General features: G+C 42.1%; 1 protein-coding gene across 2 annotated transcripts in view; it reads right to left on the bottom strand.

Annotated features, from left to right (window-relative positions):
* psmd3 (proteasome 26S subunit, non-ATPase 3) overlaps positions 1-15,831 on the bottom strand; it is a 66,987-nt gene that overhangs the window by 3,260 nt on the left and 47,896 nt on the right. The window contains exons 1-10 of one of the 2 annotated variants that reach the window (XM_071898603.2): positions 7,769-7,804; positions 7,485-7,649; positions 6,333-6,523; positions 5,221-5,361; positions 4,459-4,595; positions 3,414-3,604; positions 2,992-3,095; positions 2,096-2,210; positions 1,437-1,556; positions 365-468 (exon numbers count right to left, since the gene is read on the bottom strand). In XM_071898603.2, the coding sequence (XP_071754704.1) occupies positions 365-468; positions 1,437-1,556; positions 2,096-2,210; positions 2,992-3,095; positions 3,414-3,604; positions 4,459-4,595; positions 5,221-5,361; positions 6,333-6,523; positions 7,485-7,644 (1,263 nt within the window). In that variant the 5' untranslated portion in view covers positions 7,645-7,649; positions 7,769-7,804. Of the gene's footprint in view, positions 1-364; positions 469-1,436; positions 1,557-2,095; positions 2,211-2,991; positions 3,096-3,413; positions 3,605-4,458; positions 4,596-5,220; positions 5,362-6,332; positions 6,524-7,484; positions 7,650-7,768; positions 7,805-15,831 lie in introns of those variants that run through there. The other variant, XM_071898604.2, reaches the window with a different exon arrangement.

The following is a 15,831-nucleotide window of genomic DNA, read 5'->3' as shown; positions in this document are numbered from 1 at the left end:
GTGTGTGTATGTGAATGTGTGTGCGTGTACAAGAGAAGAAGCTACAAATGAGTTAAAGGAACACCTAGGAATCTTCTTAAGGTCGTTCCAATATTGCAGACATAATTTCTTAAGAGGCAAGGAGTCCAAAAGTCTGTGAATCAAAGTTGCAACGAAAATTAATGTTGTAACGCTACAATCCTTGACCCGCCTGATCAGTTTCACCGCAGCTGAACTCACAAGATTCCTGCGTAGAACTTTGGGAAAATATTTTGTGTATCTCTATGAGTGAGGGAGGTTGAGTGTGCGTATTTAAGTGTGTATGTGACCAGTTGTGTGCAACTGTGTCTATGTGTGTGTGTGTGTGTGTGTGTGTGTGCGTTACCTTAGCCACAATGAACTCGGCGTCCTCTGGACTGTCCAGCTGCAGTTTGAGAGCGATGTCAGCCAGCGAGATACGAGAGTAGGACAGACTGATCATACGCACACCTGGAGGCACACACACACACACACGTAAGCAAGATAATTTCTGCTTCATATTAAAAAAGGTAAAAATCATTTTGATGGTGTGTTGGATTTGAATAATGAGGTGTGTATGTTCAACACACTTTCTACACTAGTTTTGATAATATTGTCTCTGAGGCGACAGTGAACTTTAAGAATACACACCACACACAAGGACAGAGATATTACAGCACACATTTAAGCATAAGAATGAAGGATTTCTGCTTGATTTAATAGAAAAAAGCAGGGCAAAAAGGAGCTGACTAACTGACAAACTGTCAACCGCATACACATAGGCACACAAGTTTTAATTACTTGTAAAACCCGGTCTCTGAGGCTAGTCAGGGTTTACTCTTGAAAACACACAAACACAAGACACACACAATGACTACGTTTACATGGACTGCAATAACACGACTATTGACCTTATTCTAAATAAGACAATATTTCAATGAAGGTGTTTACATGAGTTGCTTATAGAATATTCCATTCATATTCCCGTTTACATGCTACAGAGCAGAGTCCGAATAATAACTGAAGACGCACGCCCACATTACGTCCCTACGTCCGAGTTTCCCTCTGGAATTTAACCTGAAACCCTTTCTGTCATGTTGCTGCCGTGGTCGGGACAAAATGTTGGGACCTATTTTTTACCGGTGGCGGTCGCTGGAAGCTAAAGCATGCGTCGTCAAGCAGTTGGATTGCCGTACGTGTCGCAAAATGCTGCGAAAACTCAGATAAGACGTCATAGTGCGATTAAGGTGTATACATGCCTACAATGCAGTTCAATAATGCGACTAAAATCGGAATTCTCCACATGTCTTAATTTGACTATTGCTTACTCAGACTATGACCTTATTCGGGTTAAGGTAATCAGAAAATGCTGTTTACATGGCAGTGTCTTATTCAGAGTATTGTCTTAATCGGGTTAATATCGGAGTTTCCTCACATACCGGTCTTGATGACGTTGTGTCGCAGTCGGATGATGAGTGTGTACGTCCCGTCTGTCTGGAACTTCTCTCCAAACTGCTCCAGGGCCTGGTTGAACTTGGCCAGGTTACCGGTCCTCACCGCTACAGAGAGAGAGAGAAAAAACAAAAAACAAAAACACACATCATAAAGGCAGTGTCGGCTTCAAACCACATAACTCAAACCTTTTTTCCCCAATTCTGTTTTTTGTTTACTGTAGCTGACAGCAGACATCGTTGCCACTACATGAAGAAAAAGCTTCATGACCCTGAGACGGATCCCAAAGTAATTTAAAATGCATTGATTGGTCTGACAGATTGAAATGGTCAAACATGCACAGGCCTCATATGTTACTATGCAAAGGCCATAGAATAAGTGTGGAGCGAACATGGCTGCCAGAGACAACTGCCAACTGAAATTTGGTTTTAATTTTGTGAAACACTAGCACAACCTATCAAGTGTCTCCACCACGGTCTCACTGGTTTACGGAAATTATATCAAGGTATCACATAAATCTGACAATGATATATTGATGTTCAAAAATGCTACACATAGCAGCTTCACATAAGGAGAAGAGAAGAAGAGGAGCATGGTACACTGTGTGTGTTATGTATGCATGTGTATGTATCCTATGACTGTGTACCCTGTGTGAGGAGGAAGTAAGGCATGAGGGATCTCTTGAGCGACGGCTGTCTGAACTGCAGTCTGTCTGGAATCTCGCCCAGCAACAACTCCACCACAATCAACAGCTTATGGACCTGGAGAGAGAGAGAGGGGGAGAGAGAGAGAGAAAAACACAAAAGACTGTAAGAAACAACAGTAATAATATGTATTGTTTTACTAGACAATAGCGTGGCTGTGTGTACGATGATGCATTTGAAAGTGCACATCACGTCGGGGCCTTGATTCACCCTGTTGGGGCTTATTTTGTGATAATGAGTTAAAGTAATTTCCAAGCTTCTGCAAAACAAATAGTTCAGCAGGACTGTAACCATAGAAACGCCTATAGGTGGTATCTATGGCTACACTGTAGCAGAACTGTGACCATAGCAATGTCTGTAGCTAGCGTCCATGGCTACACTGTAGCTGACCTGTAACCATAGCAACGTAAAAAAAAACTCCCATGTTTCTAACCTCAGTTAGACGAATGTTTGTCTGTAGTAACCAAGCAGTAATGTATTTTTGCCACAAGGTGATGCCACTCAAGTTGATTACACATCAATGAACCTGACCGCACTTCTTCACTGTGGAGTGATATGATTAGACGTGAAAGAGAATAAAGACAATGAATACGTTCATTGGCCAATCAGAACTGAGCTGTGTAATAAACGAGTGCAACAGTGCCCATGTATGAAAGACAATGTTTTTTAGTGTGTATGATAACGTGTGTATATCTGTGATAGATGTATGCACGTGTACATAAAGTTTAGATGAGTATGACAGGGTTTGTTGCTGTACATGACTGTCAGGATGATAATGTGTGCATGTGTGTTCAACAGTGGTTTTTGTGTACAGTTGAGTGTGTGTTTGTGCACAGACCGTCTGTTTGAAGCCGACGGCGGTGTGCTGCGGAGCTTTCCTCAGGGCGTTGGTCAGAGTCCGCCTGGCCTCAGAATACTCCAGCTGGATGGCCTTAATACGACCTGAGGAGATCGACAGACGAGGAATGTAGAGAGGGAAAGAGAGAAAGAAAAGGAGAGAGATGGAGGGCGGCTTTAACCTCGTCCCAAAGCAATTGTATGCAACATGAATTTGAAATGTTGAACATAACGCAAAACAACAACAAACTGCGTGTCACTCTTTTCTGTCAATCTCTTCTTACTGTATATTACCTAATAAAACAGAAATGCCATAAAATAATCTTAAATAGAAGACTGATTTGGAGCGCAGTCTCTCTCCCACCCTCATTCCTCCTCTTCGTCCCCTCCATCTTTCTGTTACACCCCCCCCTCCCGACTCACCAGTGTAGTAGAGGTACCTGGCCCACTCGTTGTTGTTGGCCAGCTCGGGGAACACGGACTTGGAGACCAGTTTCTCGGCCTGGTCGTACAGGTTGAACTGCAGGTAGTTCCTCAGCAGCAGGTTCAGTAGGACAGCCTGGCCGTCGGCGTCGTGACGCAGCGTGGCCGTACGCAGCCGGGTGTGGAGGAAGCTGGAGGGAGAAGGATAAGACTTTAGACTATTAAACTATTAATATTAACTATTTTAAGACTATTAAAACGGAAAGGAGAGATGAGGGTGTGTGTCACCTGTCTAGAATAAGTCAAGCTAGTGCGGAGTCGCCATATGCAGACGATGTGGAACACAAGAGTGTTAAGAAATGCTTGTTCTTATTTATTTTTCCAAACTGAAACACTGACTTTGTATGAAATGGACTAGCTTGACTTGAATTGAGAAGTTAAACAATCAAAGAGGAGAGGACATGTTTTAAATTGGAATATAAAACTACACCATTCACCTTATTTGCCCAAATAAAAATTCCGGTGTCGGGTATGTACACACTCCACAGGGAGTGACGAATCAAAACTTAAGCAAAATCCAAACTGTCTCCTAAACAGCAGTGAGCAGCGCTCCGTCCAGAGAAAGCTGGACTCATGAACGTTAGATCTTTTCCTCTCTAGTCTCTTTGGTTTCCATTAGCATAAAGCATCACAGACCGGCCAGGTTGGGAAACATGAGCGTGCTGTGAGCAGTTTACGTGCGACGTCACATTACAGGATTTCTGGGTATTAAAGTTCAAATTTTTCAAATGGTTACCTCTCACTAGGGACACCAACATACAATGTATTCTAGTGCAGCTTAATGTATCAGTGATTTTGTCCCAGACACACATTTTTGTCTGTTGGTTCCGTTTTGATGTCTTTTTGTAAAGAAAACCTATCACAGAAGGCTTTATAATTACTTGCATATTCCTGGTTACAGGTGTGTATGTGAGAGAGAGAGTATGAGTGTGTGTATATGTATGAGAGCATCAGAGTGTGTGTTCATGTGTGAGTGAGCGTATACCTGCGGATGGTGTCTAGCTGGTTGAGGAACTCGTAGACCCGAGCATGATAGTAGTAACACTTGGCAGCTACCAGGTCCAGCGCTCTGCGGTTCTGAGAGCCGATCTTCTGAAGAAGGTCATCTGACACTTTCTGGGACTACGGACAAAAAAAAGAACACAAGACAATCAGAAACAGTGTTTTCTTCTTGGTAGCAGGTCAGTAAACTAACTTTTTCCATCTTCACAGTGGCCAAAGGATCCAAAAATTCAACTGCCATTTGCTAAAAGTTAAAACCCAAATACATTTTTAGAAAACAACCTCTAGAAGATGCTTGGTTCTGGTAGAGTTGACAAATTTACATGTGAAATATCTGGTGTTACGGTATACATATTCAAAATATAAACATCTCACAGAACGAAAGATCAGAGATATAAGAGACAGAGAGAGAGCAGGAAGGGTGTGAGTTTCACACTGTTACATTAAGACTTTTTAAGACCATTTCATTGCCAGTTAGAATGAGATTAAAATTTCAAATAAATGTGAAAATTAATGTATACCAGATCAGATCTTAGGTCTGCATGATTGAGTAGATTTCTCACTAGGAAAAAAAAAACCAGTACGCAAAACCTGGAACACTTTCAAGACTTAACTTGCCTTGAGTTAATATGATTTAACACATTATCTGACTTTTCCAGGACCTACAGACACCCTCTGGAGAGAGAGAGCGAGAGCGCGAGAGAGAGAGAGAGAGAGAGAGAGAGAGAGAGACTGACACACACACCTCGGTGTATCTCTTGTTGTTGGTGAGGTAGACCACCAGGAGGAGCTGCAGGTAGGCCTCCACCTCAGGCAGGAGAGGAGTGGAGGCTGCCTTCCCCGTCCTGGGCCGGAACTGGACCTCACCCTCCGCCATCTCCATGGGCTGAGAGGAGAGGGGCGACGAGGGAACGGAGGGGAGTAATATGAGGGGAAGGTAAGGATGTAAAACACCACAGTTAGACGATGACAGAGGATATAGAGCAAGACACAGTATGTTCAATTAAATTAATAACATGAATAACATTTTTCTAGTTGTCTCCACCTCGTCCACGAACGCCAGGCAGTCATGGGGTGAGTGTACAAAATCTAAGGACCAAGTACCTTATTTATATCGAGTTGCATTTTCATTTGCACAGTCCATGTCTCAAGGTTTAAAAACCTTCCTATAAGCTGCCCTTCTTCATAGGTATAGTGGATTTAATAAAGAAAATAAATAGGATGGATTCATGTGGCCAGACTCTTTCATGGAAAGAGCAGGTGTTTGTAATATTTTGTACATTTAGTGTAGATAGCTGCTAGTTTCAATATGCTAATTGTAAGTATCATTACTGCAGTACTGCATTACATAATTACACTTGGTCAGTTATGAAAGCAAGCGATTATTTTTCGGCCTGCAACCCATGTTGGCCCCAACCGCTTATAAGAAGCCCTGCAGGTAGTTCCTGCACATAGTTAGCTTCTAGTTTTTATATACAATGTTAAAATTTAAGTATAATGTTAGAATTTGTGCATTTATCTATCTATCTCTCTCTCTATCTATGTATGTTGATAAGAGATTTTCAAACTTTTCATCCTGCAGCCCATGCTGATTCCCAATGCAAAGCTGAAGAACCCAGACAACCTCCAAGAAGCCCAGCAGGTAGTTCTTGCATATAATTAGCGTTCTAGTTTTCAGTTAGTTTTGTAGGGAAGAGATTATTTTTTAAGGTGCTCTATTAACAGATTCCAATATAAGTTACACTGACACAAACATAAGCTGACAAATGCAAAAGAAAAAAAAAGTTGAAGCAAAGGTTTCTTAGACATTTTTGTGTCCCAACTTGTGGGCTGAGAAACCACAGCGCAGGCCCCTACCTCTTCCAGGAAGCCCAGCAGATAGTCCTTGGCGGTGGCGTTGTTGGTGTAGAAGCCAGAGAAGGCCTTGTGCAGCACGTTGGAGTTGAGCCGGCGGCTGGTGGACGGCAACGCCCGCAGAGCACGCAGGACGAACCGGGGCTCCTTCCCCGACACCGCCTTCTCTATCTGCTTCACATGCTCCTTGATGTCTGGGGAGGAGGAGACAAAGTCAGGAGAAATTGACAAAGGGGGGAAGGAGAGGAGAAGAGGAAGGGTAGCGGAAGAGAGGAGAGAAAGAGCAATGATGGAGAAACAGAAAGGAGAGGGGCAGATGGTAAGGCAATGAAGAGTTAGATGTGAGGGAGATGAGAGCATGGAGAGTTGCAGCGGGGGAACAGAAAAGAAGATAAGGAGCAAGGTAGAGGAGAAGAGGAGGTGTGGAACAAAAAGAGAAGGAAGGAAGGGAAAAGGTTGGCACAAAGGAAAGCAAAAAAGGAGGAGGGAGAGGAATAAAAGCAATATTTTGACATTTTTCCTTGCAAAGGATGCGCACAAATATGAACCATCAACTAGATTCAATGAATGCAAAAGTAGTAGCATGGGCGCTTTATCAGGGCAAAGTCAAATGTGTATCAAGAACTTAGTAAAGTCAAAGACATGACAAGACGGGTTGAGAAAAAAAACAACCGCTCAAGTAAACACTTTCGTAAATTTCAATAATATTCACCTCACAACACAAGTATAATGTAGATGTTATTCAAATATGGCAGCTATTTTGTCAACACTAACGTCAATTGAAAGGGCTTTCCACTCCTGTCACAACAACTGGAAACTGCCAGTGCTATTAGGAAAGAAGCTAACACATGGCTAGCTAGCAAATAATGCTATTGGAAACACTTAAAAACGCAGATATGCGTCAAATAAGCAGCTAGCCGTGGCTAGCATCTACCTCTGTTTCTGTCAACAACAAAAACTAAGTAGTTAGTTGTGTCATAACCTGATAGTTAACGTTAGCTTGATCAGAGACTTAGCCGAGCCTTTGCTAACCGGCTAGGCTAACAAGCTGACTAACGTTAGCCACCTCTGTAAACTTGACAGGGTTTATTCAGTACGTTTTATCGCTGTTTGGGTGTTTTTTGGGGTTGTTTTACGGCAGAAAGCTGACGTTACCCTCGAGGGTGAGCGCATCGAGCTCCTTGGGGGGCTTCACCGCGTTAGCCGCATCTTCCTCCGGCATCTCAACGTCCTGCGGCTCCGGGCCCGCATCTTTCTGCTTGTCGGCTTTGGAGTCCTTGGCTTTCTCACGTCGCTTGGCTGTTGTCTCCTTCATAGTGTCTGAAACAGTATTTACACAGTAAATAACAACTTAGCAGATCAGAATAAGCGTAAATGCAAGCAAAAGCGACTACTTGTTCCGCTGTTTTGATAAGTATTTTCAGCAAGTCAGAACTCACATTTGTTTCTCTCGGCAGAATGACTGGCAACTATTGTGGTGCGCAAAGGATTGTGGGATGTAGACCGTGCTGCATGATTGCGGAAGAGCAGTCACAACTAATGGATAGCAGACCCATGGACGATTCTCTTTTCTTGATGCAATCTTAATTATTTTCAACCAAAAATAAGACGACAAATAAATGCACCTCTTTAGGAAAGATGAATGTTATTGAACCTTTTACAGTTTATGTATTGAACCAACCCGTTTAGGTTAAAAAGACAAGCGATTCCAAAAAGACAAGCGCTTCCAATCAATTAAAATGAAGAGATTACAGTTTATTAATCACCGTGGAGAAATTAGCAGTTGCAGCAGCAAAAGCACTAGGATTCAGCTCGGGAAAAAAGACAAATATAATAAAAGTAATATCAAATCAATTACAAAATGAGCCTAATGACTAATGAATAAAATAAAATAAAATGGAATGTGAACAATTTTATCAGTAAAACAAAGTTATCAGTATACTGTCTGAAATAGCAGAACCATTCCTACCATTAATATATACAGTACAGAACAATGAGGGAGAGATATTAAGACTGAAGAAGCGAGTATGTGAATTTACAGCAATGTCCATGGTGTGCAAATGTGCATTGTATTATGCATATATTCACATTAACAAGTCAACAGAAGGCCATATATACTGTATGTACATTAAGTGTCAGACTAGCATTATATAGAAACTATACACCTGATCAAATATGTTCACTTAACATGTAATTAGCATATGTACAGAAAGTGCCTTTGGGATATGTGCTTTAGCTGTTCCATGTTACGAAGCTCAAGAACAGAGGTACCACAAGTACAGAAAAGATGTCAGTGTGCAAAATGCATGTACATTATCATCTGTTCAAAGTATCACTATTATTAACTAATTATCAAACAGTATGCTATACCCTTTGACACAAATGTTTTCCGTGCAACACAATTCACAATAACAGGGTTTCTTTATAAATGAGGCAGTGTCATTCAGAGCCTTTAAATGGAAATAGACCTAGACCAGTTCCAGTAGGGGGCCCCATATAAGCCAGAGATTTATTTTTATTCCTTTTTCAATACAATGGGGCATACATTAGTGGCTACATGGGAAAGGCTAAGCACACTCTGCCTTCACTATTGATGTTTGCACTGACCGATTGGTGCTGAAATCTCAGGGCAATCTAGAGGGGGATGTCACTTTGGTAAATGACCACCATGTCAGTTCACTTGCCTCCAATACCAATTAGTCACAATAGGAGACACAGTAGTATGAAGACAGTATGCAAATTCTCCAGATTCAAAACTGTTAATTTTATCGTCTCTATGTGAGATTGTGTAACTTCTCTCACAATCAGCAGACAACAATGATGGATACAAAGACTTTATTCTAGTATTGGATATATAATTTCATGGATCGTGGCATTACACTATAACGACTTACCAGCAATTTTAACAAGGAATAATCTATTCATCCCTGGAGGGTTAAGAGGGAAATGACAGAGGAGAGAGAAAGACAGAGAGAGAACAAGAACAAGGCATAGGTAGAAGAAAAAGGAAGCGAGAGAATACGAGAAAGTGAGACTAAAAAAGGGGAGGGGGGGAATGAAACCGAGAATGCAGTTATGTAATCATAACCTCTCCAAAAGGCTTTGAGAGTGACGGGAGAGGCTGTTCGATTGATCATGAGCTCTTAACGATGCACTGGGGGTGGAAGGGGAGACGGGGAAGGAGCACAGGTTACTATAGTAACGAAAGAAGTGCCGGCATGCCTGGGGAAACATGAAGCCCATGCAGACATCAGAGAAGAGTGGGAAAGAGGGAATGGAGGAGTTGAGAGGAGGGGGACCCATCTCCTGTTGTGCTGCCAAAGTCATCATAGGGCTTCTTCTTCTACTATGACTTCCTCTTCTCCTTCTCTTTTTCCAATGATGTTGTGTAACTCAATACTCACAGTGCGGCAGTAACACTGCAAGAGTTAGGGGGTTTGCTTCCCACTGCGGCCACCCATAGTATTTTGGATCAAAGTGTGCAACAAATGGCAGATTTTGCTCTCACTCACCTCCCCCACCCTTCATCCCTGAGTGATTCAATTACATTTCTAAGTCAGATTGCTGGTTGCAGGCTACTCATAACAAGAAGCATCCATTTTGCAGTTTTAAGCCCATGGTATACTAGTTGCAGATTTTTTTTTTGTAGATTTGTACGAGCAAAACCACACATTTGCAGAAAAAAAAGGAAGGGATGGGTTGGCTTTGGACTCTGCAGTGTGCTCAGGCTTGCTGGCTGAACCAGTCAAATTCTTCCACACCAGCCCCCACTGCCTGACTGTGAGACTGTCAATACAATTTGTGTAAAATGTCACATGACCGGTTGTGTTGCCTTGTGGAAAAGCGTCTAGATTTCCGTTTCTTCATTGCCATCTCAAAACAAACATCTTGTGATCAGCTCAGCAAATTAATTGTTTGGAGACTCTGCTTGCTGAGCTCGTTAGAGGAAATCTGCCCCATTATGAACGATCAAGCAGCTTCTAAATCCTCATATTTCCTCATTCACTGTTGTTGCCCTTTCACTGCAGCTTGTTGTAAATGTTCTCACCCTGCGTTCACGCTGCAAGCAACATGATCAACTAGAAAATGTGCTCAGTAGAGCACAGACCTCTGCCATGTTATGCACCTTTTGGTGATATGCCACGCCCACCACCACCACACCCCCTTTTGGCCAATCGACATGAAAAGTGAATCAGTTCTTCCTTGGCCCATTACCAAGTTTTGTGCAAAACCATGCCCAACTTTTTGAGATATCCTGCAAACAGACGGACAGACAAACACACAGCGGGTGAAAACATGACCTCCTTGGCGGAGGTAACAAGTCACCGGAAGTGTATACATTTCCTGTAGAGCTAAACGACCAGGGACACTCGGCCGATGTGCGGACGCTCAACAAGCTTATGGATCGAGAAAAGTTGGCAACAGCTGAACTTTTCAAGGTCATCAGCTGTCAACAGCCAATCACATTTCTGTGCTTCCTTGTTTCCCTACCAATGTGATTTTGTTTCATGAATAACAGTTCTGCCTGGCAAGTGCAAAATGGAAGAGAAGTTGATCACAGCCATTCAAAACTTCCTAGTTCTTTACAGGTTTTATTTGAAAGACTACAACAGTGATTTTGCCAGTTCAAACTTTGTAGCTGCAGACCGCTACATAGATGCAATCAGAGCCGTCTGCCCCGCCCACAGTCGGTCAGAATACAGAGCGACCCATCAATCAAGTTGCTTGCAGTGTGAACACACCATGAGTTTTTGTCACCGCTATTTCCCTTGGTTACTGTTAGCTCCTTAAACTTCATGCGACCCCACTGGTGTAAATAAACAAACAAACAATACAAAGCAGCAGTAAGTATAGGCTACTTTGTATGCAGCCTCATATTCAACATTTCTGTTTCGGGCAAGTTCAGCTTTGTTGTTAGCTGCCTTTACTCTCATTCCCTCTTCCTCAAGCTTCCTCTATCATTTTCTCCTTTCTGACTTCAGCAAATCACTTCTCCCCATCTCACTCTCTTACTCAGATGTTGATTGAATTTCTTTATTGGCAATTACTTACAAACAGTCATGGCATCAGAGACACACTATATTAATAATCATCAAACCGACAATTCAAGAAGGCACTAAGACGTGTCAAAATTGCAGTGCTATACCTCTATAACGTTGTGTATGTCAGTGCGTGTTAGTCATAAAGCAATGTGTGTGTGTGTATGTGAGTGTGTGTGTGTGTGTGTGTGTGTGTGTGTGTGTGTGTGTGTGTGCCTCATTACCCTCATTGCACCATGAAACACCAAAGGCGGTCTTTGTTTATTTTGTTCACATAAAGGATTCGTAGCCTTGGAAATCTCTCTCTCTCTGATGCACACACACACACACACACGCACACACACACACACACACACGCACACACACACACACACACACACACACACACACACACACACACACCTACTTCAGAGAATCATGTGACATAGGTCCTGGTCATATAGGTCCATGTGACATCTTCCTATTGAAGGATTAGCTAATGAAGACATATATAGATATATAGTCAGTTTGGGAGGAAGGAAGGGTGGATGGATGGAAGGAAGGAAGTAAAGAAGGTAGAATGGAAGGAAGGATGAATGGATGGTTGGATTCAATGGATGGAGGGGTGATGGAGGCAAGGTGGAAGGGAACAAAGGAAGAAAGGGAAAGTGAAGGGGTGAATGTATGTATGTATTCATGTATGTAAGGAAACAAGGAGAGAAGGAAGGAAAGATGGGTGAGAGGAAGGAAAAAAAATATGTGGATGAAAAGTTTTTTAACTTTGTGGAAAAGTAGCAGAGAGAATTATCACAGCTGGGCATCTTCAACAAAATAAGCAGACTGTTCAATTCCTTTTGACTGCTAAGGTCAGCTATATAGGACTGTGTGGATGAAGCAATCTGCACGCACGCACACGCACACACACACACACACACACACACACACATGCAAACACCACCACTGCAAACAACAGCATGGGGCAAACAATCAATGCAGGCTCTTGGTTTGAGGAGTGAAATTGAGGTGACGACTTGTTGATCTCTGCTGTGTCGCCTGCAGCTGGGGAAAGGCACTCGGAAACCGTCAGCGGCTGATTACAGAGGATAATCAAGGAAATAATAGTGGTACACAATGCAATTAGGATGATGAGATGGGAGGTGAGGTGGAGAAGGAGAGGAGGGGAGGGAGAGAGAAGGGAAGTGAGGAGGAGGGAAGATGGGAGAAAGAGGATATCAGAAAGGGTGGAAGGAAGAAATGAGGGTAAAATATAGGCGAGAGAGAGGAAAATAAGAGGGACTAAGAGAGAGAGAGAGGAGAGAAACTGTAAAGACAACAAATGTAGAACAAAAAAAAGCCTCATCTAATCAAGAACTGTCACCTCCAGCGCTCGTTCCTGCAGTCATTTCCCAGGAAACAGCAGGATGAAAGCAAGGAGAGAGATAATCAAAGAAACCACCGTGTCTCTGTTTCTGAGCTACTGAAGACAAACCTTCATTTATCCAGGGGAAGGTTTTGCTGAGAATGTAGTTGTACTGTATGAGGTTTTTTTTTTTTCAGCACTATCTTGCTTCACATTCATATACTAACATGAACAGATATAACGGTCCCTCTACTCTTTGTCATGGTAATTTGGCTAGTACAGCATAAAATGACGACTATGGGATTTTAAGGGTTAGTTGCTATGGTGACAACAAGTCTGGGCATTAATTAAAGTCTGTCACACTTGCTTGAGAGCTGTGCAGATGAGTCCGTTAGCAAACTGTCCAAACTCAGCTAACATTAGCGACGAGGCTAACGTAGCTTTATCAAAGATTGTGCCTCTCTCATTAGCTCTTCTCGTCAAATCAGCAATTTAGCAAACCTAGCTGGTAAGCATCATCGTAACGTAATATAACCCCTTAAATGCTATAGACTAACATAGCTTAACCAGTAGAGAAGAGTTAACAATCACTAACTTTAAACAGCTAACGGACATTGGCTGAAACAGATTAACTCTTAACCACTTCTACTAACTGTGCACAATGTCAAAACTTTTGACTGACTTAAAAAAGACAGCAGCAACTTGTAAAAGACCATAGTGGCATGAGTGACAAATTCATTTCATTGCTTTTGTCCTTGCTGTAAAACCTCTGGCCTCAGTGACTTGCCGTAAGTCGGTTCATACAGAAGCTAGCCCTACGCTTCACATAAAAATGGCCGCCGCTCCGACCGTCCTGGAAAGTTGCCTTGAATAGGAATGATCGACCGTTCTATCCATTCTAGTTCTGTGACTTACACACATTCACACCTTTCTCAATCCCAGAGTCCTGTGCTCACCAGCATAATAAACAGCTGTGTTACCAAATCAAAAGCACACTGATATGGATGAAGTATATCTACTCGAGTGAGCTGAACGACTTGCCCAAATCCACTGACACGTTGGTGCTGCCGAAATCTACAAAGGCCAAAGTTGTTTTAATCACTAGCTCTGCTCTGCAGGACTCGGCCGTCACAGGGATCAAAGGACGGCGCTGCTGTAGAGCCCCAAGGCTGCTGGGAAACTCATCATCTCTCTTGAAAGCAGAAGAGGTCCTTACCTGGGACGAGGCGGTATTTCTGACTCTGGCATGCTACATGATGTTGCCGACAACTTGAGTCAGTATGGAGGAGGTTGGTTTTGCTCTAATTGGAGCAATTTCTTTTTGAAGCGAGCGGTCGCAGAGGGGAATACTTGAAGATACCATTCATCCTGATCGCCTGATGAGCAGACTGGATAAGAACTGGCACTGTTTGCATTCAATTTATGGTTCGGAGAATTCAGTGCAGGCTGTAGGCTATTCTCTGCACCAGTGCCACCAAGACAGATTCCTATATAGATCTTGTATATCTACATCACCAGTCGAAAGGTTGGACACACCACATTCACTATTTTCCACATTTTAGAATAAAAGTAAAGACATCAAAACTATGAAATACCACAAATTAAATTATGCAGCGACCAAAAAAGTGTTAAACAAATCAAAACGTATCTTATATTTTAGATTCTTTAAAGTAGCCGCCCTTTGCCTTGATGGAAAGGCAAAGGCTTTGGAAAGAAATTCATACACAGGCATCGACTTCATTTGTCTAAGAAAGCATTTAAGCATAAGCCTTTAGATCAAAATGGCTTTAAGAGAATGAAAAACATAGTACATTCAATCAGGTGGGTCCAAACTTTTGACTGGTTATATGTTTTATCAACTGATTAGTAAACTATTCATACAGCTCAAGCTTTGAGTGGAATATGACTAGGTAAAATAACATAATAAATCAAATGTAGAGGTCTAGCTTCTAGTTAAGTCAGGGGCAGATGACCCTCCTTCACTGTTATATTAGGTATTCAAATTATACAGCGAAGGCAAGAAAATGAAAAGAAAGACAGATAGAGATAGAAGGAGATAGAAAGTAAAGAGTAAGAATGTTTAAGTAAGAGAGAGCTGAAGACAAAGGGTTGAAAAGACAGAGCTAAAGCTAAAGCAGAAAGCTAGAGGAAGCAGGAGACAAAAGGAATGTGAACGTGAGCGTAAAACAACAAACTAGATGCTTCACATTAAGAGCCCCCCCCGCCGACAGTCTTGCACAGTCTTCACACAGCGCAGCAGGAGGTTGGAGTCAAGCCCCATGCAGTTGTGACTATAAACGGCGTGCACATTAGCGAAGCACCACCCCAGGAAACTCAAAAATTTCAAAGTCAGTTCCATCAAGGCCCTCGTAAAAAGGAGCACTTGTCAGATCAGTGAAATGAAACGGCAATCCTCACAAGAAATCTTGGTGCAGTCACAAAAACCCATTCCGCTTAATGGAGTTTGTGCTCTCAGACACCGATAAGAACAAACAAATCTCTGACAATAACGCGATGCGTGGCGTGTACGGACCGCTCATTTGAAAACAGAATGGAAATATAATTGAGGTTGGGAAGTTTACTTTCAAAACAGAATCTTTAAAAGATTAGCTATTATCTGAAGAGTCTAATCTTTCAAATATGAAGTTAAATGGAGAGAGGGTAACAATGATTAAGCATGGTTATGTAAAATAATATTCAATAGAAAATGATTTATCTGATTACTGTGTTTTGTTTTTTAAGTAGCTGTGACAGAATACCATTTTTTGTAATCCGATTACTTTAACATAGTTACACATAAACAATTACAACCCTGAAGAGAGCGTGGAATGGTTATTTTTAAACAATTAGTGTGATTTGTAAATAATTATCTCACACACACACACACACACACACACACACACACACACACACAAAAACAACAGCAACAGTGCTCATAAAATGTCTGAACTTTGACCCCCCCACCCTGACCTCACAGTAAAGGTGAAACATAAAGGAGCATTTCACACTTTTATTGTTCTTATGGTAAACACAACATGAAAGATTTTGAAAGTTTACTCCCAGCAAACATAGATGAATAGATGCTGAGACAACAGTCTGCGCCAGCGTTGAAAACCAGCAGAAA

Source organism: Centroberyx gerrardi, chromosome 7, assembly GCF_048128805.1.
Source record: "Centroberyx gerrardi isolate f3 chromosome 7, fCenGer3.hap1.cur.20231027, whole genome shotgun sequence".
In the NCBI taxonomy this organism is placed as follows: Eukaryota; Metazoa; Chordata; class Actinopteri; order Beryciformes; family Berycidae; genus Centroberyx; species Centroberyx gerrardi.
The sequence above is the reverse complement of the archived record's forward strand: the minus strand, read 5'-3'. Positions and strand labels throughout refer to the sequence as shown.